Source organism: Astyanax mexicanus, chromosome 9 (assembly GCF_023375975.1).
Source record: "Astyanax mexicanus isolate ESR-SI-001 chromosome 9, AstMex3_surface, whole genome shotgun sequence".
Classification (NCBI taxonomy): Eukaryota; Metazoa; Chordata; class Actinopteri; order Characiformes; family Acestrorhamphidae; genus Astyanax; species Astyanax mexicanus.
In genome coordinates, this window is record NC_064416.1 from 17,903,889 (window position 1) to 17,928,281 (window position 24,393).

A 24,393-nucleotide genomic window follows, 5' to 3' on the forward strand; every position below is an offset into this window, starting at 1 on the left:
CTTAGCCTAACAGAGAACATAAAGAGAAATGTCTGGAAATGATTGAGTTCTTAGGAGTAGGAGGTATTTTTAGCAAAAGGCATCATAAATGTTTTAGGATGCAATGTGATAAATACAGCCTTCTGAGCTAGTTGACAGTACCCAGAAGCAATACTTTAAAAGTTATAAAGTCTAACTGCATTGATCTGACCTTCCTGACCTTCCCACAGCACGACATCCAAGCAGCGGAAGAACGTTATCAGCTGTGTGACTGTCCACGACTCCCCAGACTCTGACTCCAGCAATAACAGCCCCTATGCTGTGCAGTCCCGGCCCAGCGGCCCCAACGCCAACAACTATGACTCTAAGGCCGCAGTGTTGGATGACTACAGCAATGGAAATCCTCGCACCATCATCATCCCCCCATTGAAGACCCAAACCAGCGAAAGCTTGAATGAGTGTGACCGCCTTCACCCTGGTGAGACAACAAAAGAGTAAATGTGCTCACAATTAAAGATACAGGATACAGATACATTTAAACCCACTGCAGTGTAATTTACTGCTGTCCACAGTATAAGCAGCTATGTTCCATTGGTGAGATCAAGGCACATAAATTAAGTCTGTTAGATTGTTAGTGTTATATGTAATGATATGCATATTGCTTTCCATTCCATCTATGTGTGTGTATTATTCACTTCCCCAGATGTTCCTGACATGTCTTTGATCATTACAGACACTATGAACCACCAGAATTCTGCCTACAAGTTTAAGTCCTCCAATGGAGGGCTGTCTGGCAACAATCATTTGTCGGGAGGAATTCCTGGAGGCGGGGCTTATCGGCAGCATCGCGCTGGGCCAAACCCCTTCCAGCAGCAGCCACTCAATCTCAGCCAGGTACTGAGTGGATAAACCGTGCTTTTTTAAGGTTCTCAGTGCCTTGTACATTGAGATTAAATATTAATTGTGTAAAAATAGTGATTTCTTTGCATGGGCAATGCTATGCCCCTTTCGCTAGCATTGTAAGCCTGTTGGGTGCATTGGCATTGAAGGGTGAACAGACGTAGGTTATTCGACAAAAAATCTTACTAAATGAAATTATTCACTACACCAGAAGTCCATTTTCCACCAGATTTCTCTTTTAAGCTCAGCTCAGCTCTGTTTGAAGTATAGCTCTGATTATCAGTCTAGGCAAGTCTAAATTATCTACACATATACAAACATTTAAACTTAGCAGGAACTTAGCATTCATTCAGAATAAAAACAAACAAACAAAAAAAAGACAGGTCATTTAACCTTGTGCTCTCTGTTTTTTTAGGCCCAGCAGCACATGGCAGTGGAAAGAAATGGAGGGCACCGGCGGCAGCAGGCCTACATCACCCCCACCATGGCTGCCCAGGCTCCCTACTCCTTCCACCACAACAGCCCCTCTCACAGCACCAACGTGCACCCCCACCTAGCTGCCACACATTTGTCTGGCCAACCCCACCTATACACTTACACAGCCCCTGCTGCCTTGGGCTCCACCGGCACTGTGGCACACCTGGTGGCTTCACAGGGTTCAGCCCGCCATGCTGTCCAGCATGCCAGCTACCCGCCGGGCATCGTTCACCAGGTGCCCGTCAGCATGGGCCACCGAGTCCTGCCCTCGCCCACCCTGCACCACAGCCAGTACCAGGCCCAGTTTGCCCACCAGACATACATCAGCGCTTCACCCGCCTCCACTGTCTACACTGGATATCCTCTGAGCCCCACCAAGATGAACCAGTACCCTTACCTCTAGAGCCGAAAACACTGGAGCCTAGCCTACCGCTGCTTACCGTTCTACCCCTCCACTAGAGACAGAGAGACAAGCTCAAGCCTAAACACCCCAAACCTGTCCCCTGCCCCTGACACGCTTAAACTTGAAGACAATTAAGATGCTGATAGAGAAGAAGAAAAAGAAGAAGAAAAAGAAGTTGAAGAGTACTCTGTGAGGGAATATAATGGAGGGATAAAGTTTCAATGGAGCTTTCTTTATATACAAGTGTTTTTCCTCTCAAAAGGGCCAGTTCAGTTTTGTTTTGTCATTTATTTTCTTGTTACTCTTATCATGGAAATCTGAGACTTTTTGTTCCTTTTACATGATCAGTTTATTTTACAGCAAGGTCACATCTTTTTGGGAGATATGGAGAGTTTTGCTAAACTAAGGTTTGTTTTTATTCTTTTAATTTTTTCATTTTTTAAAGGCATTCAGTGACTGTTGAGCTGAGGTCACATTGTGGATGAGAACTATGGATAAAGGTGAAATACGGATATCTGCTGCTCTACAAAGAAAAAAATAATGATGGCCTTGAACTGTCTTAAAACATTTCCAAATCACACACGGTCAGGAGTATGTGTATACTCCGCCGTCCTCTCCTGACAACAACTGGAGGATCTTGTGGAAATATGACAAAATAGACAAAAACTTTCTAGTGTATTTATAGACTTTTCTCTGTTTGTGTTTGCATTTAGACAAGAAAATACGTTTTGTCATACAGTAGGACATTTAGCTAAGCCCCTTTTTAGAATGTAGCAGGCTGCACCCGTTTATTTTATGAAGAACCTTTCTGATACCAATAGATTTTTTTTTCCTCCTCTATAAATGTGATTGCACAAAGTGGTTGTAATAACAAGCATGTACAACATAAAAGTCAGTGTGTGCGTGTATGCTGCCGTCAGCCATGTGTGTGGTACACCTTCCTCTGCACATTTGTGCGATGTATTCTCCACAGTCTTAGGTTTATCATTGTTCCCTCGTAGTGCCTTACAGATATTAAGACAGTTTACTTGGCTGGAACCCTCTAGAACCAACAGAAACTAGTTTGAGAGTTGGCTCCTTGATTTGAACATCGTTTGTCTGAGGTGTTTTGTTTTTGACTTCCAGGTGTGAACGTAGTCCTAAATGTTATTTATAGGTATATTATTATTCCACACAAATTCCCATCTTGTACAACAGTGCTTCTTGTTTAGCGTGCATGAGGTTATTTAACATTTTAGATGAAGACACTTGCCTGGGGTAATGAACCAAAGTTGTCATTTGGTAAAGATTAGTAACATTTGTTACTATATTATATATATAGTATGTTTACTACAGTATGTGTATCATTATTAGCTTTGTGTCTTAGAAGCCTTGATACCCATCCAGTGGCACTGAATTTAGGTTGTGTTCGTTTTAGTTATAAAAGGATGATGAATTCATGTGTAAAAGTCATGTGTAAGCATTACACATTATTAATTTGACATCTGTGCTACTACATGAAGTCTGGTTAGTAGTCAGAAAAAAAATTCTGAACTGAGGACAAAGATCTGAATATCATCTGCGAAAGGAGAAGTAGAACTCTGTATGATGTCCAGGTACAGCATGCCAGGCATTTAAAGGAGGTCAGAAGAGTTGGGAGTGTATGCAGAGAGAGAGGCCTTGATGGGCCCCACTGAGCCTGGTGCAGAAAATGGTGTAGAAACAGTAAACCTTGGGAGGGTGAGAGAGCGGGTCTAGGTAGGGATAGGCGTGATTAAGGTGCTAAAAGATGGCACTGGCTGGATTTGGATGGGAATTGTAGGATGGTGAAGAAAGCCTAAATTCCACATCTTAAAGAGAATAGCATGTTGGCTTTGAGCACGTAGAACCTGGAGGAGGCTGCGCTACAGGAGGCACTGCATGAATGCACACCATACTCTGATCTGAGGCATCGTTCAGCAGGGTCAGTCTATAAAGACTGTGATCCTCACAGCTTCCCTGCAGAAATTGAAGCCTACCACTAAATGTGTACACCTGGAAGAATAGTGCCGAAATAACCATGTTATTTTGTTGTTTCTCTTCATTGTACTTACAGAATCACTTGTGCTAGATAGTGTATATCACTTTGAGAGAAAGGGATAGCTGATATGTTGAAGAATTTGTGGGCCAATGTTTTTTTTTTTTTTTTTGCTGCTTGAGTTGCATCATCTTGTCTATTAGCCAATGATTTCATTTACGTTCGTGGTATTAATTTTGTCTTTACATAGAGGGCACATGCATGTGTTTATGGGAACGCATTTGTTTTTCCCCTCTCATGTCATGCCATAGTACTTGCATTTGAAGTGGTTGTGTTTCTTCATTGAGATTTTTTTTGTATCATGCTATGCTACAGATACTTTGTGTAGAGATTTTAGAGATTGCTGCAATAATTTTCATGGGTGTTTTTTAGTGGACATTTTTTGTTTTATTATTATTATTATTATTATTATTATTATTATTATTATTATTATTATTATTATTATTATTATTATTATACATTAAGATCATATTTCTGTTTAGTGGTTGTTAAGTTATAGGGATGTTGAGTATACATTTAGGTTTAAGTACCTGTGCAAAGAAAGCCTCCTTTTTGTAGAAAGCATAGGCTGAGGTTCCAACAATTTCAGCTCAGATGGACATCATTAACATCTTGTCAGTTTGCGTGGTTGCTGGGATGCCCACTGCTTTTCTGGCAATATTTGGTTGGTTTAGGCTCACTGGCTCCTGCACACTGAGAGAGAGGTTGCTCTGATATCAGAACCACGTACAAACATTCCATTCCTGAAGGAGTCATTATGTCTCTCACTGCACTGTCTGTAGTCTCCAGTACTCATGCAGTACACTGGCCTGTCTGACCAAACTGGGACTCGGGGGACTGTCATTTAATACTTTTATTTGTTCCCACCAAAGAAGTTCAGCATGTTAGTGATGCACAAAAAAGGACCCTTGCTGAAACTGAGAAGGAAAAAAGGAAAAGTCAGTTCAGTCTTAGGAATATACACATCCACAGCACACATGAGTAGACTGTGTAAAACTCAATCACGTGAACACATTATAAATGAATCCAGTCTTCATCTAATTTGTTTGTAATTTTTAGCTGGTCAGTGTTTTTGATGTTTAAATTCTCTTGTCCTCCATTTCATCTTATCTAAAGGAAAGTAAGGCCCCCTTTAACAAACATTTATTAAAGCATTTTTTCTTCACTTCTTCACTACAATTTATTTTTCAGCTTTACTGGTGTTATAAAGTGAATATGGTAAACAGCAAAGAAAAAAGTAGTTAGGTTGTGCTCCCTAGTGACCTTTGAGTGGAATGAGATACATTAGAGAAATACCTTTTACAAAGTGGTCACTTGCACAAAATGAATGTACAATGTGAGATTAAAACATCTGCTATATATCATCACATATTACTACTAATGGGTGTGAACTGTCATGATTTTACTGTTACTCTTACATTGTTCCTCAAAAAGAATGCAATAAGTCCCACAAGAAAAACATGACTTGTCAACATTGTTTTGACAATTTTTCTCTAAATTCCTCAAATTAATGTTTATTTTCCTATTGTTCTGCTTTCATTTGTTAGTGTTCACATCCAAACGCCATTAAATGAGTCGTATACAAGCCCTATGATCCCTACAAAGTAATAACTTACTTTTGTGATGTACTGCTTTGATGCAATGTGTGTCTTTTTAAGAAATGTAGGCAGTAATGTAGATTCAGTGACCTTATAATTACCAAAATGTGCTATGCCTGAGAAGTTAGCATCTTTTATATATACATAACAATTGAAAACAAAAAATCTTTTTAATTATGGTTTTATGTAATCTCCTCCTAATAATGAATTTTCATGTCAAACACTGCCTTTCAACTTATCAACTCGAAGCTTTAAGCGGTTGTCAAATTGAAAACATTCTTAGAGTGGTTGTTTTGTAAGGCTTTGTGGTATCCCTTTTTTGTTTTATTGCATTTCCCCAAAAGAGTATCCAGTTTAACGTTCCACACAATTAATAACCTTTGTTGCCCCAACGTGAAAAACATTCCTAGTGCCAGTTGGCCTCTTAGGTGTCTACTTGCATTTTTAGTAGCTGATACAACAAAATCTAGTCTATCACCATAAATAATGCAATCAGTATGTAAAGCTGAAGCTTTGTAAAGCACACACTGCTAAACAAACTTGGAGTTGACTGGGTTTTGGTGGCACTTCCACAATCTTACGGCTTTTTGTGTTTTACAGTGCTTTCTCTTCAGGGCATGAGCTGACATGGAGCAGTCATGGGTTTAATGGAGTCATTAATCTCTGCATGTGCAAATGTGCTAAGAGGCCAAATATTACAATATGGCCATTTTCCATACGCCATTTTAGAACCAAAAAATAAGCAATGACCTTTAACCCTGAGGTGGGGGTCGAATTCTAGAGTAATTTTAACCTTCAGATTCTGTGTTGGGTGAACTCATCATTGACTGAAACCTGATTGTCTCACCAGCCCTAAAGGCTCTTTGTATTTGTTATACCTTCAGTTTACATGGTGATTTATGGTAAAGTGTAATACATACAGTATAAAACATTCTCTCTGTACAGATAACGCAAAACGGACAAATAGTCATGAAGAAGTAACAGTTTGTCACAAAAATCACCAGTGTAATCTGTTATGTAGCTGTGACACACTGTAGCCATTTCTGCAGCCATCTGTGACATGAACATTTTTTCTACTTGCACAGCAACGTTCACAATAAAATGTAAACTAAATATTTTTCTATAATGTCTCAAGACCTAAGAAAGCATCCGACCCTGACCCTGATTTTGCTGTATGGTTTCTCAATGGTGTATCTCATTTAGTTGTTGTCAAAGCTATTGTGTGCTGCAGTATTTCCAAGTATACTTCTTTGTTGATGTCTCTTGCTCTCTCTGTTATTATTTTTATTTTTATTTAGCTTTCTTTATTGGGGATTTGAAGAGTGTGATGTCTTATTATTTCAATCTGTTAATGTAGCGCTATGTGTACCCTATACCTTAGACTAATATTAAGTATGTTATGAGAATGGATATTTTACTGGCTTAATAGAATGTTAAAAATGAATATAATAATAAGAAGAATGATTTAACTCCTAAAAGTTGAGGACTTGCTACTAAGCGCTTGTGTTACCATTAAGATGTTGTGTGTTTCTCTTAATTTTCGTTGTAGAAAAATTGAGTGAATTTATATTAGGCTTCGACAACTAATGATAGCAGTGTAAATTTATGGAGGATTTTAACAAACATCTGGGTGATAGAAGAATATAGTTATTTTAACTGTTCTATTTACTAACTGTAGGGTGAGAAGGGGCTTGCATTGTGGTGAACTATGTTATAGCTTGTTATTCACTGTTACTTTTGATCATTTTTTCGGTCTCCGAGGTGAATCGAGTTATTAATGAGAATTTGTATGCTCACATATGCATATTGTATATGTGTAGAAATGTAATCACACTTTGTCTTGAATTTACATTAAACTGTTAAGTCACGGCACTGCTCTCCCTGTTTCATAATGCTGTTTTCTGTGATTACTGTAAATTATCATAATATGCTTCATTTGTGAACATGTTTACTTATTTTTAAACATAATAATACCCTGACATACCCATGTCCCATGAAAGCTAAAGAATTTTACATTGACCTGCAGGATGTGTGTGGAGCCTCCTTAACTGAATATGTACTGTATGAATCTAAAGTTTGGACACACCTTCTCATTCAGTGATTTTTCATTATTTTTTAATTTAATTCCTTTTCTACATTGTAGATTAAAATTAAAATGTAAAACAATTAAGGGATACATGTAATTATGTAGTAAACAAAAAAGTGTTTGGCCTCCACAACTCCCTGAACTAAACCCAACTGAGATGGTGGTTTGGGATAAGCTGAAGCACAGTGTGAGGCACCTCCAGGAACGCTGTCAAGACACTGAGACAACGATTCCAGGTGACTTTACCTCTTGAAGCTCTTGAGAAAATACCAAGAGTGTGCAGATCTGCCATCCAAAATATGAATCTGAAATATAAAAGAATATGCTGGTTGGTTTACCACTTTGTGATGCAATAAGACACATCCATATTATGTTCTTCAGCAGTTTGTTCTACATTAGCTCTTCTGTAGGATGAGACTAGATCCTGTTTGTGGATTCCACTACATTGTAAGTGGATAATCAATGTTTTTAATTTGTCTGTCTTTGTGTTAGTTGCACAATATTAATGTTATGACTGATTACTGTACTTACCACACCAAGAGCTTAAGTGCTGAAAAACTAATACACTGTATTGTTTATATTCAATAATTTTTTTGTACAAAAAAAAAAATGTTGCCATATAGCACAGAAAAAGCATGTGAATCATGAAAATTACCTGTAAACCATAATCCACAAAAGCATGAGGCCAGACATCACCTTAATCACCTTAGTTAAACTGCCTGACGAGTCCTGGAGACTTGTCAGGCAATAGTGTTAGTTGCAGAACATTTGATATTCGATCGTGTAGCTTGATTTATCAAGGATGCTTATGCATAATGTTGTAATTCCTACATTAATTAGTTTAACTGAATGAGTCAAATTTATTCACTCATTTGTACATACTTTTCATCACCACTAGGTGGCAACATTAGTCAATATAATGTAATAATTAAATATACTGTAGTAATTCTTCCTTTGTGTTTAAACTAAACATTACATTCATTAAATAAATACATTATTATTATTATTATTATTATTATTATTCCATTAGCCCTGCTTGTGTCAAAGTAAATATGATTTAAATAATTTTGAAATTATACATATTGCCCCATCATTCATTTTTGATACAGTATAAAGAACAACTGCCCAGTTCACATTATATCAAAAAGTAAAAAAAAAAAAAAAAAATGTTTTGTACCAACGCAAATTAGTTTTCTTTGTAGGACATTATGCTTCTACTATATTAGCCACAACCTGATACACTATGTCCAAATGTTTGTGACACTCCTTCTAAGTTTTAAATCGCATTCATCTACTTTAAGTTGTATCCATTGCTAAGACAGATGTGCAAATGCACACGCAGGCTAGAGAAGTACTAAGATTACTGCTGAGAAGTACTGCCAATATAATTGGACTATTTGCAAGAAACTAATTGTCACAGAGTTGGAGAAATAAAAATTTGGAAAGCTGAGGAGATGGGAATGAGGTGGGGTGGTGACCATCCAATACTCTGAATCCACTAATCCACTATTGCTGCAGCATGAATGAATGCAATTAACTTTTCATGGCAGTGTTCTTAAATCTAGTAGATTTTTTCTGGACAGTAATAAGCTCTACTTTATCTCTCTTGTTTAATACTTTTGATTTTGAATGTAAATTAATGAATAAGTATCGGTGTCCCAATACTTTTGACCATATAGTGTATCATCATCATGCATCCAACATTAAACCAGCTTCTTAAAAAGCTGTAGATCTTTTGGAACTGCTCTCTAATTATTTTGAGATAGTAAGTCATAATTTTGAGACACTATCTATTCTGAAATAGTAATCAAGTTGTTATTTTGAGATAGTAAGTCATTATTTTGAGATACTAATGAACTATTTTCTAATTATTATCTAATTATTTTGAGATAGTAAGTCATACATTTAAACAGTAAGTCGTTATTCAGAGATACTTTCTCATAGTAAGTCATTATTTTGAGATTTGTTTGCTAATGACTAACTGTTTTAAGATAATGACTTATGTCAAAATATACTTACTACCTCAAGTAAGGCTTCACTGGAGAGAAAAAACGTCTTAAAATAATGACTAAGTATCTTAAAATATTGAGATAGTATTTTAAAATAATGACTTGCTATCTCAAAATAATGACTTTCTATCTCAAAATAACGACTTACTTTCTCAAAATAATGAGATGCAGTTTACTTGTGTGCTGGATCTTTTTTTTTAGGTTGCGGGAATGGGCTTTCATAGGCTTCCATTAAATTTCCATCAAGCTAAATGACCTGTGCAACTTCATGTGGTATACCTGCTAAGCCCTATTTATAAAGCCTGCGTTGCCGTGGAAGCGTGGACGCCACTGGGGGAGTCAACCAAACCCGGAGAGTGATGGACAGCGCCTTCAACCAATAGCCGTGCAGCTCATCGGAATAAATCTCCACATTAGGCCCGTGAAGGGGGAGGAGGGAAGGATGCTCGGATAGAGAGAGCAGGAATCAGGCACCTATCCATAAAAAACATCCCGTTATGTCTGGAGATCATGGAAAAACAGAAACTTTTGTTTGGACCCTGAGCTAAAACCCAATAACTACCTATTAACTGGGTTAGCTATGGAATACGTCGACCTAACGTTATACGGACGCCCCGTTCATTTCCAGTGAAGGTAAGGGCTGTTGGATATTAACTAACGTTAGCCAGCGAAGATTTTACAGAAGCGTGTTTGAGTGTGTATGTGGGTGATAGCTAACATAGCCCAGCTAGTGTCTTCGTCTGTCGTTCGTTTTTGAGCGTTTGGTTAGCTAGAGCAGAGAATTAGCAGTTAATTAGCTAGCTAGTAAGCTAGCTGCGTTTAGCTACAAAAAATACTCAGTAGTCTGGTTATTTTACACCAACATGAGGCTGCTAGCTAGCTACTTGTCACTACTACTGGATGACAACCGTTGCTGCTGTCAGGGTGGCTTTAAACGATATAGTTAGCTAGCTAACGTAGCTAGTTAGCTAGCAACCAGTAACTTAACGTCATATAGAACTGGCTTAGTGTTTTTAACTAGTTCGCTAACAGGTTAGGTTAGTTATTTCTCGCTCGCCCTACACAGTAGTTAGTGAGGGGTAAAATGGCTCTAAGGGAGGCTAGCCGGCAGTTTTAGTCCCACATTACGGTTAATCAGCCGTACAACATCCCTTCAACACCTAGCCTAATCCCAAACTACTGTACCTACGTATTAGCTTAGTAGCTTTAGTGTAACAAGCTCGCTAGCTGTCCCTAGACGTGCTCTATTCCCCCGCAGGCGTCCGTTAATTCCGTTAGTCTATAATTAATCCGTTACAGTTTAAATACAATTTGAATTTAAACGAACGCTGCAGCGCGATGGAACAAAGGAACTGTGCAGCTCGCGCTCAGCGCTCCAGCGCATGCAGGCTCGCGCAGCTCTGGCTGGCAGCAGCATGGACAGCGGAATGGGCAACCAGTGCCAGACATCCCACCCTGCAAAAACTCATCTCAGGAGGGAGGTAGCACCAAGACCCCCTTTTCCTAATTCTCCAGTCACCATATATATTCATATGTAACTATGTATTGTATGCATAACATACTATTGTCACTAATTTATTTCTTATGTTAAACATTTGATCATTTGGTCTGAACTGCAAATAAAACCCTCTTTTATGGGGGTAACCTACTTCAGTAAACTACTGAATAACCTACTGATCTCTGAGTTTAGTCACCTCACATTTAATTAAAATAGCCATTTGTCCACTGCCACATGCGTGATTAAACTTTGGGTGCGCGTTTCCATGGAGAACCATGTTAACACAACAGCAAGTGGATAAGGAAGAGCTACTGAACGATCTCATGTGACCGAGAAAGCCTAAAAACTGATCCATATTTTTCACAGAAGTCCCCCTGAGAAACGAATCCAATCCAGATAGAGCTTAAGTTGACAAATGTGATGTTAAGAAAAACATATTACTTATAGTTTTCTGTTTTTTTTTATCATATTACAAGTTTAAGCAAGTATACAGTGAGTTTGGCATCAAGTAGAGCAGATAAGATTACAGAGGCACTAAACCCTGAACCATATGTTTTTCTTTAATAGCTAAATTGTGTTCCTTTGAAGTAATTAAACCATACCAGCCCTTCTTATTTTTTTTAATAAACCCTTTCTAACCTTTAAATACTCGTTTTATTGTGGTAATTTTTGCCTCTGCAGTGGCCTCACAGGTTCAACTGTGCTATAGGCGAGGATTATGTGTACTTTGGTATGTGTACTTTGGTATGCTATGCTGTACTTTGGTATGAGTACTTTGGTATGCTAACAATATGCAGATCAGCCAATCAATAGTCCCCCCACCCCAGAGTGACGTCAAACCATCTGCATCTCACCGCTATCAGAGACAAACTGCTGCAGCTCAGCCAATCAGCTCTTCCTCCTGCTTTGCCCCTAAACCCATACATCACCAAACTACTCCAAAAATCAGGGAGTTTAGTGCCCCTTTAAATCCAATTCTGTCACAAAACATGCACGCTCAAGCAAGCCCAATATACAATGACCTTATTTGCAGGATAATGTACATGATTTGCTGACATCATTGAGCTGTTATGAATATGCAGGGAAATCATGGTAGTCACAGGTGTTGTGTGATGCCTGCAGTTCTAACTATGTAGGTTCCTCTTTACTAGCTAACCTAAATGTCTCAGTGCATGGCATGCTTTACTGGGTGGACTAGTTTCTGCCATCTAGATGTTTTTGCATGCAACCATTTGTCCCTTTCTCATTCACAGCATGTGTTTGGTTTGGTTGCAGCTGGTTTGAAACCTGAAACTGGCGGATATCTGTGAGCAACTACAGAGTGGACCCCCTCTCTACCTGACAACCTTGGAGATACCATCATGAGTCTCTCTACATGGAGGGCCTGATGCTCGCAGCTGCTTTCACGGGGCTCTGCCGAGCCTCCGTGCACAGAGACCATTGCATGCTCTATCTGAGGCTGCTCATGGTGGTCTCCATGACAACTGCACTCCCACCTTCTGAGGGTAAGTTTTATGAATGAAGGTCTTTCGGTAGTTGGGAAGAAAATAAAACACTTAATGACAGTATTGGCTGTATTGTGGTGCACCAAGGGCTCAAACGTATCCAGACAACAGTTCAGCTTGTATAGCCTCTGAAGAAAAGTATTATATAGTTAAATGGGTTATGCTCAGTATCAGGGCTCAGCTTGAAGGATATAAAGCACCCAGAGGGTAGGACTATGGGACAGGGAAACTGTGTTCCATGGATTGGTGGATTATCATCCATGTTGTTGGAGTGAATGTTGAAGTGGTGATTGAGAACCCAACCTTACTAATGCGAATGATATCTTATCATCCAGGGTAAGCACTTTTCAGAGATTTAGACTTAAGCAAAGAGTGAGCGAACATGTGTTATGAGGTTCTTTTTCTGACATCTGTTGTTTCTGCTATAATGCTTCTACTTTGTGGATGGCTCTGTTGATCTTAATTCTCAGCACAATAGTTGTTTATTATCTTGCTCTCCACTACAAATTAGGGCGATCATAAATGCACTTATTTTCCACAATAGATTTATACACCACCCTACTGATTAAGGATCGTTGGAAACATTTTTTGTAATTCGCTTTCTCCTGTATTATCATTAGCCTAAATTGACAAATCCCATAAATGTAGAATACGCTTAAATCTCAGTGATAAATTTTTGCTGCAATGAGCAGACTTTGGATTAAACAGTGTGGCTATTAGAATGGCTATTAACTTTGCTGTCTTTTTAATTGGTTTGGTCGTGGTTTGGATAATTTATTTGTTTTGCAGTGATTCCAAATATGGGCTTTCATTGTCAGCAGCTAGACAAGATTACATTATGAAGGACCAATAATTATTTTATTGTTTTAGTAAAGCTGAAAAATGCCTCACGGGTCTTATGTGTCTTGAGGATTAAGACATGGTGGATAGACCAAAACAGGTCAGATTCAGTTTTAAGCATTTGTATAACCAGTCTTCCATCATGCATGGCTGGCCAATGGTTTAAGAAGCCATTCCTCCTATGATGCTCTCTGCTGTTGGTTAAAGGAGCTTATAGTGTGCCCTGTACTCTTCTGCTGGTTCAACAGTTTTGAAGCTGTTGACAGTTCCTCTGGTCATTGCCAGCTATTGTGGCGAGGCATGATGGAGCCTTAGGCCTAACTATCAGTTTGGAGAAGAGATTTGCTATTTCCAACATGGTCGATTTAGAAGGCACTGGTTGTCCTAAATCTTTAAAGTTACTAAGATGATGGTAGTTTGTGTACTGGAGTATGTGAGCATTTGTATGGATTTTGAATTAATCAAGTATCTAATTATGTCCTTATGATATTCTGGCATTATCTTATCTTATGCTTATAAAAAAGACCTCCAACTCCATATCATCACCTATATCTGGTGATTGTTTTTCAGAAGTAGGTTAGTCACAGGTGTGGTGGGATGTTTTCAGTACTAACAAGGAAGGTTTCTCCTACTACTAGCTTAATGTGCATGTTTTTTTTGGTGCTTACTATTATATTATTTAACTATGAGTTACTATATTCTATTTAAAATGCCTGCCTTTGGAACAGATAAAAATTACAATGAATTACAATTCTGAAACCTGTTTCATAACCAGTGCGTGTACCTGTAGCAACATCAGCAATTGTCCTGATTGGGCCTTTATTGATGTGTTCCCACATGTCAGCAATCTAGGTTTTAACGTCTAGTGACCTAAATCTAAGTTCTTGTGAAATGTATAGGTTCTAGAACTAGCATTTTTAGTGTGTTTATAGAATGGCATGGTCTGACAGTGCTAATAATTATGGATTGCACAGATGTATGTTCACTTCTCCCCTACTATGGAAGCTGCATTTTTCCAAAAGTAGGCCTAGTTTAAAAAGGTATCTTCAATTGGCCTCCAGCTCAGATGTTCTGAAAATAACAACGGCCAGCATTTCATTTATCAAACCATTCCCTCAAGACTGGGAGGAGTTGGCCAACGGTTTTCATTTTTGTTTTCAGCCATGTGGCATTCGGGCACTCCAAACATAGATGCCTGCTGACCTTCACTCAAAACTAGAGAGTGCAGTTGCTGTGAAAACTGTGATTGTGATTGCATTTCAGCAGTGCTACTGTATTAGGTTTTGGTTGCTATGGTGTTGCTAGGTGGTTACTATGGTGCTTATATTGTGGAATGCAAATATGTTTGGCAAATAAAGATGTGTCCACAAGCTTTTGGCTGAATGTTTACATTTGTAACATTTGGACAAGTGGTGCTAAGTGTGTGTGATAAAGCTGTGTTTCAAAACATTTGTTTAAATAGTGGCATGAATATGTATTTTGCTAATAGATCTTTGACTTTTTGTCGGAAAGTTTGGCCAACAGATTGGTATTCCAATCGTGCAATGAGTTTACGAAAAGCAGAAATTAGATCAATTTGTAACAATCAATTTTTTGCAGCTTAAAAAATGTGACCTATATAAAACTGTATACACAGTTTCATCATTATGGCACATGGAAACAAAGTTGAAACAGTGTAGATTGCAGCCAATATGCAATACAAACATGGAAATGATAGCAGTAACTGCAGAATGTTCAAGCTTGCTATTAGTAGAGAATGACTGTATGCACTCAGTGTATGAATTCAGTGACCTTAATCTACGGTTAACTATGCATTAGCATTCTCTGAGAATTGTTTATTTGTGTTGTGTTAATACCATTTAAATTGCTCTGTCAAGTATATGCAAATGGGAAGAGATGCAGAACCTATTTTTTTGAGTAACTGACTTTTCTCTACCTCCTCAGTAAAGTTAGGCAGCTGTCTGTTCAAAGCAGACCTCCCACTGTTCAGTTCAGCTTTATTCCGCTGTTTTGATGGGACTGTTTGTGAAGTCAGCAGTGATCGAGCAGCAGAGGCGTAGAAGAAATAAAGGCTGTTTGGGACACAATTTTGCATGAAATTTGTTGTTTTGTTTTATATATTTATTTATTTTGGGAGGGGTGATTTTACACTCCATGAACAGAATTTTCAGGATACATAATTTTCCCATGGTAAATAACTTCTACAGTGCCGTACAAGTTAACAGTTTGAGAACACCAGGTCAAAATATCTGTTACTGTTAATAACGAAGTGGGGAAAAGATGATCTGATTTTCAAACTGCAAAAATAATTAATTTCCACCTTAGTTTCAAACTAATAAAAAAGAAAGCAAAGGTTTGTGTAGTAGGTCTGTCCCTATAATTATGTTATCCACTTCCTATTTGATATATGGACATACCCTCAGTAATTTCTTCTGTTAGGTGATCAGTTTTGAGGTGCATAAATATTCTATCCTGATGTAGAAATCATTAGTTATTTTTTATCTTAATGACATTACATTACATTTGGATGAGTTTGCTAGTAGCCTATATGTTTGCCGTCCTCGCTCCCGCAGTAAAATGTTGTCCTTGCAAAGACTATAACAAACCCATTCACCACCATGCTTAACAGGTGGACAAGCTTTGTATTCATGAAATTTTCTCTAAGCATACCTTTGATTATGATTATGGCCAAATAACGTCTGTTTCAGCTTCTTCAGTTTGCAGGATGTGTACAATTTCTCAGACCTGTATAAATTTTAAAGACATACTGATGATAAAATTATGGTGAGGATGCATGAAATGTTTTCTAATGATTATCCTTCAATAAAGATTATATTTATGCAGGTGTGGCAAACATAAATTGTGCTTATTTAATAATTATTTTTAAAATCAAAATAGTATGCAAATCATACAAAAAATGTGTGATTGTAGATTATGTCACATTCCAAAAAATAATCTGGGCAGGATAATAAAAATTGTTTGTTTACTAAATAGTAGAGTAAACATGCACCTGGTATTATGGAAGAGGATGAAAGGGAAACTGTCATTAGTTAATTGTCTACGGGCATATTCATGAGGGGCTTAATCGGGTTTATAAAACTTATGCATTCTAATACCTCCAACAGTCTACAGCTTACAGGTGCTTAATCTAATTGCAATTTTGAAAAGCACTGCAGAGATCACAGTATGAGGTTGGAAACCCCCAAATATATACTTCACAATGATTTACATCAGTGATATCTCTCTGTAATCAACATTTGGATTAATCTCCTGAGCTGGCTAAATGTGTATGTGCATTAATGTTAAGCAGTATTGTTCCTGCATTAGATTTATATGCCCTGGATCTACTGTTTAAGAAAAAGACACAGGGGGTGGGGGTGGGGGGTAGAGTGTGTCACAGTTTCATTAAATCTTTAACCTCTGTTATAAGCTGTGAATCAATACTCCAGCTTCGATTACAGTAGTGTGTATGTGGGGGTGTTTATGCCCCTGGTCACTTTTCTGCCTGTATCTTATCAGTGTCAAACAGGACTGCATGGTATGAAAAACATTGTGACACTGCAGTCATTTTTCTGCACACTGAAACTGGAATATTGGTGTATTGGAATAATTAAAAACACATTGGTTAAATGGATCTTGCATCATGTGACTTATACCTGAGTAAATGCACCTCAAAAAGGTGCAATAAAGAGTTCTGTATGCACCAGCATATTTTATTCTATAAAAAGAGAAAAAATAATTACATTGGTAAGTAATATTTCTATAACAAAGAGCTTCTGTAACAAAAATAAAATGCATGACCTTTCTTTATGAATGAATTAAAATATGTTTTTGTTACTGGAAATGAACTAGGCTGTAAGACCCCTGCTTCCTAACTAAGGGGGTCTGGGCCGAAGTAAACTAAACTCAAAGGAGGTTCCTAGGTCATAGGTGCGAGGAATAGAACCTTTTGGCTGTTTACGGTGTTCAGCCAAATAATTTCATAAAACATATCATTTATACTGACTTAAAGTGACTTTTTTTTGCAAGATTTAGCAACCTTTATAGCAAGTTATTTTCTAAAGTTGACTAGCAACAAATGTACCATTTTTTTTGGGAGAAACCTCTACTTGTTGGGTAAATGTTTAGTAATTGTAGTTTTGTAACTAGTTTTTTTAAGTATTTAGGCTATTTAATATTGTTTGGTGACAAAAAGGCAAATTAATAAAAAAACTATATATAGCAGCACATACATATGCAGTCCACATTGTCTCATAGTCCCCCCAAGTGACCGTTTCATCAATTTCATCATACCTACTGATGACTTTAAACTACAAACTTCCATCCAACTATAATAGAACTTTGCAATGAAATGCTGTTGGCAGTGATTATTTCACAAAGCTGAGTGTCTCTACAGTACTTTTTATTAATTCCTCATTTCTCCCCAGTAATTAAAATTAAGCCTATTGTCCTCTGGCAGCATGAGAGAAGGAAAGAAGATCCTGCTTAAAACCATCCGCTTCCTCTAAATAGAAGCAAACTCTCTCCCTCTGGTCATCCACAATGTTTTAATCCACTCAACAGTTATCATGGCTCTGCTTTCAACTCCCCTGACTTGCAGCACGTGGAGGTGGTGAAGCTGAGCTGCAGAAGTGGCCTCACATCCCCTGGGGCTGATGGAGACAGCAGATGTTCCGAATGAGTTGGTGAGGCTATTCCTGCTCGTAGTGCTGCAAAATTAAGCAGGAGCTCCACTCTGAATTAAGCCTTAATGAGTTGCGTAATATGTAACTCGTCCTTTCTCGTCAGTGGCTTATCCTGGCATGCTTTTTATTTGCTATTTATCCATAAAGGCGTTACCACATGTACATTGTAAATATGTGGTACAAAGTAGGAACTTTTTAAGCTCACATAATGACACTGATGCTAGTTGTAACAACCCAGTATAACCCATACTAATGATGTTTGAAATCAAATGCATTCTTATGTTTTAATTTACACCGAAATAAATAGCATTGATTATCTAGTTACAATGGCTGTAAACTGTCAATGAGGATACATCAGCCAGTCAGTTCTTGAAATGTGTGTGTTGGAGCAGCAAAATGGACAAACTAAACAATTTGTGGGTCTGTTGATACTCTGAATTAATTAACATGTGTCCTAGGTGATCCAATCACAAATGATTACTTGCGTCATTTATGCTGTAGGAGTGGCCAACTCTGGGAAGAGGACCTAAACAACGTTAGGAAGATTGGTTTAAGTTGTTACTGTCCATATTAACTCAGAACTTCCAATATTGTATTGATGACCTCTTAGAATGCCATGCATCTCTGTGCAAAACGTCTGGCTAATTACAAGTGTTGTGTCTTTTCATGTGAAACCTGATGTGTTTCAGGGTGACAATGAGAGCATTCATTATTCATTGCCTTTGGTACTGGGGGCAGATCAGCATTGCCAGGCTCATCAAAAGTCGTGGGGCAGCGATGCCCAGGCAGCTTCTGAGCCTGCCACACGAGCAAACAAAATCCCATTGAGGGACAGCGGAGCTGCTGGAATTCAGCCACTTTGATGCTGAATGCTTTCATTGCTCAGGGGGAGTTGGTGTGTTTTTTTTTTTTCAGTGCTCTGGTTTGACTTTGTCTGCAGAGAATGCATTGACTTAAGGCCAAGGTCAGGTCAGTAGAGGAGAGAGGATTTTTGCCAGAAGCTAGGGGATTTAATGCACTGTCCCGACGGAGTGGCTGCTTTTAGTTCATTAAAAGAATACAAAGTATGAAAGTTTGTATTGTGCCGTGTTCTTGTATGGTCTCAAAAAGATTAATTGTAGACTGTAGGTGCATTTTCCCAAGTAAAGGCGGATGACGGAAGATCAGATGGCTTGACACTAATCCAATGTAAATATTTACTGCCATAGAAAAAATATTTCAGTTCTTGGTAATATGATTTTTTTTAAACACATTTTTAATGTTTCATTATTACTCAGATCCTGCCTGAGGGCCACATTGAACTGGCAGTCACATGCCAGTGTTCTGACCTTTTATAACTGAAGGCCAGAGTAAACATATTTTATCAAACAGCAGAATTTACCATATCCAGTCAGCACTAGGGCTGGCCCGAATAGCGTTTTTTGAGCTCCGGATATTCGGCACTGATTCGAAGCGAATATTCGAATATTCGTTTTTAAAAAAAGAGGTAAAAAAAAAAAAAAAAAAAGCAAATCACGGCCCCTTTAATCCACTGAAAAATGTTCAATTTGCTCTGACCGACGAGACATATTCACCCCGGATTTTTGGTGTTTTTATCCTGGATTTTTGTGTTTTCACCCCATATTTTTTCTGTGTTTTTAGCCCAGATTTCTTTGTGTTTTCATCCCGGAATGTCTGCTGCCCCACACGCGGCTTATCCGCTGCGTAAGCAGGCTAGGAGGCTGCTGCTGCACGGTTTCTCCGCTGCGCAAGCCAGCCCAGTAAATTGCTGTTTGTGTTTTCACACTTAGGCTATTTGCTTTAAAAAACAAACAAAAAAAACGTTTGTTCAGGAAGTATTTTATATTCTTAAACATTGTTAATTATATTAGAGGACAGTCATTGTAAACTGTACTTGGTCTATTTCGGTTAAAGGATTGTGCAGGGCATATTACTGATTTTGTATTTTTGCACTTGGGCTATAAGCTCAATATTAAATATTTCGTTTGTTTAGAAATTATTTTATATTTTTAAACCATGTTAAATTATATTAGAGTAGAGGAAAGTCATTGTTAATGACGTTATTGTACTTGGTCTATTTCGGTTTAAGGATTGTGCAGGGCATAGCCGTATTACTGATTTTGTATTTTTGCACTTGGGCTATAAGCTCAATATTAAATATTTCGTTTGCTTAGAAATTATTTTATATTTTTAAACCATTTTAAATTATATTAGATTATATATTATATTATATTCATTTTTGTAGGCCAGGCTTTTGTAACCGATTTAGCCCCTACTGTTGCCACATTACCCCTTACGTTTTATTATATAAATCAGTTTCGAAGAGCCTGCATTTTTTTTTATCATGTATAATAGAGGTCTGCGCGAGACTGATTTTTAAACCCACTCTTCCACGCTCCCGCGTTTCTGTCTCGTTACCGCTCCGCGAAAAAAATTGCTTCTTTTAATCCCGCGCCCGCCCGCCACATACACATTTCTGCCGCTCCCGCCCCACGTTCCTAATATAAATTAAATAAACTACATTTAATGCTTCAAATTTACTTATATATTTATTAAAACAGCAGCGCTGAATAGTGCGGTCCCGTTCCTTACCCCAGTCCAAACACCATCGGTGTGTGCGTGTGTGTGTCGGTCCATCCTGCGCGTTGAGAGTTTTCTTTAGGTTTTTTTTTTTTTTTTTTACAATTATTACAGTTTTCTTAACTATTTATTAATTTGCTCCCGCATCGTCTGGATTAAACTCCCGCTCCAGCCAATAACAGTTCAGTTCTGTCCCGCGCGCAAGATATTCTGACGGGACCCGCGAGAACAGAAGTGGTTAGAGTGAGGTGGAACTCTGGAAAGGAGAAAAAAAACAAATATCCGAATACCAAAATTAAAAACCGAATACCTACTCAACGAACGAATATCCGAATACCCGAATATTCGGGTCCAGCCCTAGTCAGCACAGTGCCAGATTATTTCAATAACAATGGCTTTTGTACTGTTCATATCATTATGGTATTGACCCAAATTAAGAAATATATTGTGTTTTAAAATTTTGGACAAATCATCCTGCCCTAGCGTATCAAATGTATGTAGCCTAGTGCTTGTAATATGCAGTGAATTTATTATTTATTTTTTGCAGAAGGATCTTATACTCAGAAGTCTTACATTCTAAAAGCAGTAGTGGTGAAGTCTAAAATTCTAAGCTACACTGGGGAATCATTTCCCAGAGGATCTCTGAAAACACACCACAGATATAGAAACCCTCATACACTGTACATCTGAAACTAACTCTTAGACTGTTATTTTTCCAGTTTGCGGCTCTGTTGGTTCTGGCTCAGGCTCTGTATTTGGTTGGTCTGACTCAAACAAGAATGCATTTGCAGGATGAAGGGATCTAAAGAGTCTAATTAACACTGCTGTTTGTTCTCTTTCCATCTGCTATGATCCTTTAGGCCTGCAGTACTCTCCATTACTCTTATTATGCTAGCGCCTTTCAGAGCTCATTTTAATCACACTTTCCTTCATTAATTGGCCTAAGACAGTGTCCTCAGCATCCACTGATGGGAGAGCTTTTGAGATTCTTGGCTCCGTCAGGGATCAATTCAGATAAACCCAGTGTCTTGTTTGGATCAGCTTTACGTGGGCTGATACAGCACGTCACTTGTCTAAGGCGACACCATTAGTTCCAGGATGTTATCTGTAAGGCCGTGCCCTAAAACTCTGTTTCCTATCTGCTTGTCCTGCACAGTGTACAATAGTAGCAGCTCTTCAGGATAAGAATTGGTCTTTTTTAGTTGGTAATCAAACCTGGGGAAAGCAGAAGAGTGTGAGTAAGGGCCTGGGAGTCTGAGATAACACTGTTTCTGTGTCAGGGCAGTCAGACAGAAACTTTGTGGCTATTTTAAACTAGAGTCAGACATCTGAGAGAAAACAGTAAGTGACATATCCATCACTTGTTGACTTCATTATTTTAAATGAAGTTTAAATGAAAACTTGTTGACTGATCTACATGACCCTTAGTGTTTTGCCAATAATATTTATTTAAAGCAGCAGTCCCAAATAGGTTTTTCTTTTAAGTTAAAGTTTATGTTGGGAGGGGAAAAAAATAAATGCCATTAATCTCTTGGCATGACTATTTCTGCAAAGTAAAATAGATTTTTTTTATACGAAAAAAAAAAAGAGTGACCTTGTAGGTTTGTCAGATGTAATCACTCTCTCTGCATTTGACAGTTTTCAAAATTTAACAAAACAGTGTGCTCAAAAATTCAAAAGCAATTTGTTTACATTACCAGAAACTTACAAATACTCTTTCACAGAGAGGTCTATAAATACCCAAATCTTATGACTGTTTGCTTTTTTTGTCATTTCATTGTCATAATTTATACTATTTAACTCCTAAAGATGGGTAAAACCTGATTGCTCACCTAAGGACTGCAAAATCTACTTATATATCCATAAATCCATGAACAGGAAACAAAACTTTTAGCACACGAACAATGATTTTGGAGTGATTCTGTGACGGACTCAGTAAATACAAGCTGGTATGAACTGTGCCTAAGGTAATGGGCAGAGCCTGGCAGAAGGCTGGCGCTGAGGCCATGTTGCACTGGGCTACGATCACTGTACGCCTCAACACACGGCTGGACTGACTCACTTGGACCAGATGGTGCAATCCCAGCAGAGTGCATTTTATTGGGATTTCTATTCCCTAATGAAATGTGGACACAACAAATAACACAGTTTAATTTTTTTTTGTTTGTCTTTTTACATGTTTCAAAGCTAATGTTTCCAGTGCTGGATTACCTTGTCCAAGTATGTGTGTGTGCTTAGTTGTAATCTAATTTATTTGATCAGTGATCTCACTTTATTTTATTGTATTATTTGTTGGCAATTTAAAAAAAAAGCAGAAAGACACTCATTATGGTAATTTCCACATGGTTAGAGGATTTATTATTGCATTGTGTCTTGCCTTACATCACCCTTTAACCACAATAATTTCTCACAAGATCATGCTCAAACCTATTGGGCAACGTTTTTTTTTGAGTCGTGTGTTCAAGAGGTCAAAAAACTGTAGAGTTGAACAGAGTGGTTTGATTTTCACAATGCACAAATCATTTAGACCATAAAACAGTCTGATGTTTTTTGAAGTATATTTTCAATGAAAGCCAGTGTTTTCTAAAAGAGTTAGAGTGACAGTATTTGAACACCCGCATGTTTCTTTGGTGGTGCTGTTCTACAGTATGGCACCGGGGTATGTGACAATTGCATACCGGCTTAAAATTGCACAGCACTACCCTCCATGCTCAAAAACGCTCGGGACTGTAGTGGAAAAATAGTCTACGATTATATTGTAATATGTTGAAATGTTGGAAAAATGTATCTAAGCATTTTTAGCACATTGTTAGCAACTTTAACTTTTGTAGTGTCTACAAAAGCAAATTTAGGACACCAAACAAATGTGTCTTGACTGATTGACTACAGATTCAGAGGTATACTGCACTTTAGGTGATTGTGTGTGGGGAATGCTCCAGAAGTTGTGTGTGTAAGTGGCGTCCAGCTAAAAGCCTGCAGAGTGACACAGTCTTCAGGGCCTCTCCAGTTACACTTCCAGCCTTCCTGTCTTTTGAAGACGTCTGAGGGAGTGGGGGAAACACACAGAGAACTTGAGTGTTCTCTTGTGAATTACACAATACACCAACTATGGTGCGGAGTGCTGCTCTGGAGACCATCCCAGCATAAGCCGGCCTCCTCCTCCTTCATCAGTGCTCTCTCTCACTCACTCTCTATCCCCTAACTATACCTGTTTCTGTGCTTTTGCATTTATCTTTCTGTCATCAGTGCTCCTGTGGGAAGTGCATTACCTTTAGCAGGCAGGAAAAGAGGGAGTTTACTGTGTGACGAGGAGCAGACATGACCTCAATCGCAAACACACAGATCAATACAGTCAGACAAACAGCATTTGGTGTGCTGTGCTGTGTGCTGTAATCTAATCTTTAGATAACAGACATTCTGTGTTTAAAACAGTCATGCTCCTTTCCTTAGTCCTTCCCAGGCTTAATGTGTTTCTTTCATAGTGCAAAAAACCCAGTATAAATATCTAAAGTCAATTTATTCAATTTGCCTTGTTTGGTGCAGACTCCAAACAAACTGTGGTTCACCAAAACTCAAGAGTATCAGTCCAGTCCCAGGTGAACCCTGGTTTAGTTTACTGCTGGTTGCAACAGAGTATTATGGTGGTTTAAACCATGTATTGCTAATGTTAAAGCGAGCATTTTCAATTCCTAGCTTTACTTTCAGTCAGACACATGCACTGCTGTTAGTTTAGTATCGTGACGCTGTACGGGAAGTGTCAGCCCTTCCCTGCACTTA

The 24,393-nt window shown here is 38.2% G+C and overlaps 2 protein-coding genes and 1 long non-coding RNA gene across 5 annotated transcripts in view; 2 read left to right on the forward strand and 1 right to left on the reverse strand.

The window, feature by feature from the left end:
- hipk2 (homeodomain interacting protein kinase 2) overlaps positions 1 to 7,285 on the forward strand; it is a 116,657-nt gene extending 109,372 nt beyond the window's left edge. For both annotated transcript variants that reach the window (XM_007250960.4, XM_007250961.4), the window contains exons 14-16: positions 210 to 457; positions 713 to 873; positions 1,295 to 7,285. In XM_007250960.4, the coding sequence (XP_007251022.3) occupies positions 210 to 457; positions 713 to 873; positions 1,295 to 1,759 (874 nt within the window). In that variant the 3' untranslated portion in view covers positions 1,760 to 7,285. The remainder of the gene's footprint in view (positions 1 to 209; positions 458 to 712; positions 874 to 1,294) is intronic.
- LOC125804588 (uncharacterized) lies at positions 7,149 to 10,915 on the reverse strand. The gene is made up of 3 exons (XR_007440705.1): positions 10,698 to 10,915; positions 9,788 to 9,982; positions 7,149 to 7,804 (listed from the first exon to the last, which is right to left on the reverse strand). It is a non-coding gene; the product is annotated as an uncharacterized LOC125804588 (long non-coding RNA).
- si:ch211-1e14.1 (UPF0606 protein KIAA1549) overlaps positions 9,942 to 24,393 on the forward strand; it is a 54,080-nt gene continuing 39,628 nt past the window's right edge. For both annotated transcript variants that reach the window (XM_022679599.2, XM_049483610.1), the window contains exons 1-2: positions 9,942 to 10,141; positions 12,282 to 12,511. In XM_022679599.2, the coding sequence (XP_022535320.2) occupies positions 12,382 to 12,511 (130 nt within the window). In that variant the 5' untranslated portion in view covers positions 9,942 to 10,141; positions 12,282 to 12,381. The remainder of the gene's footprint in view (positions 10,142 to 12,281; positions 12,512 to 24,393) is intronic.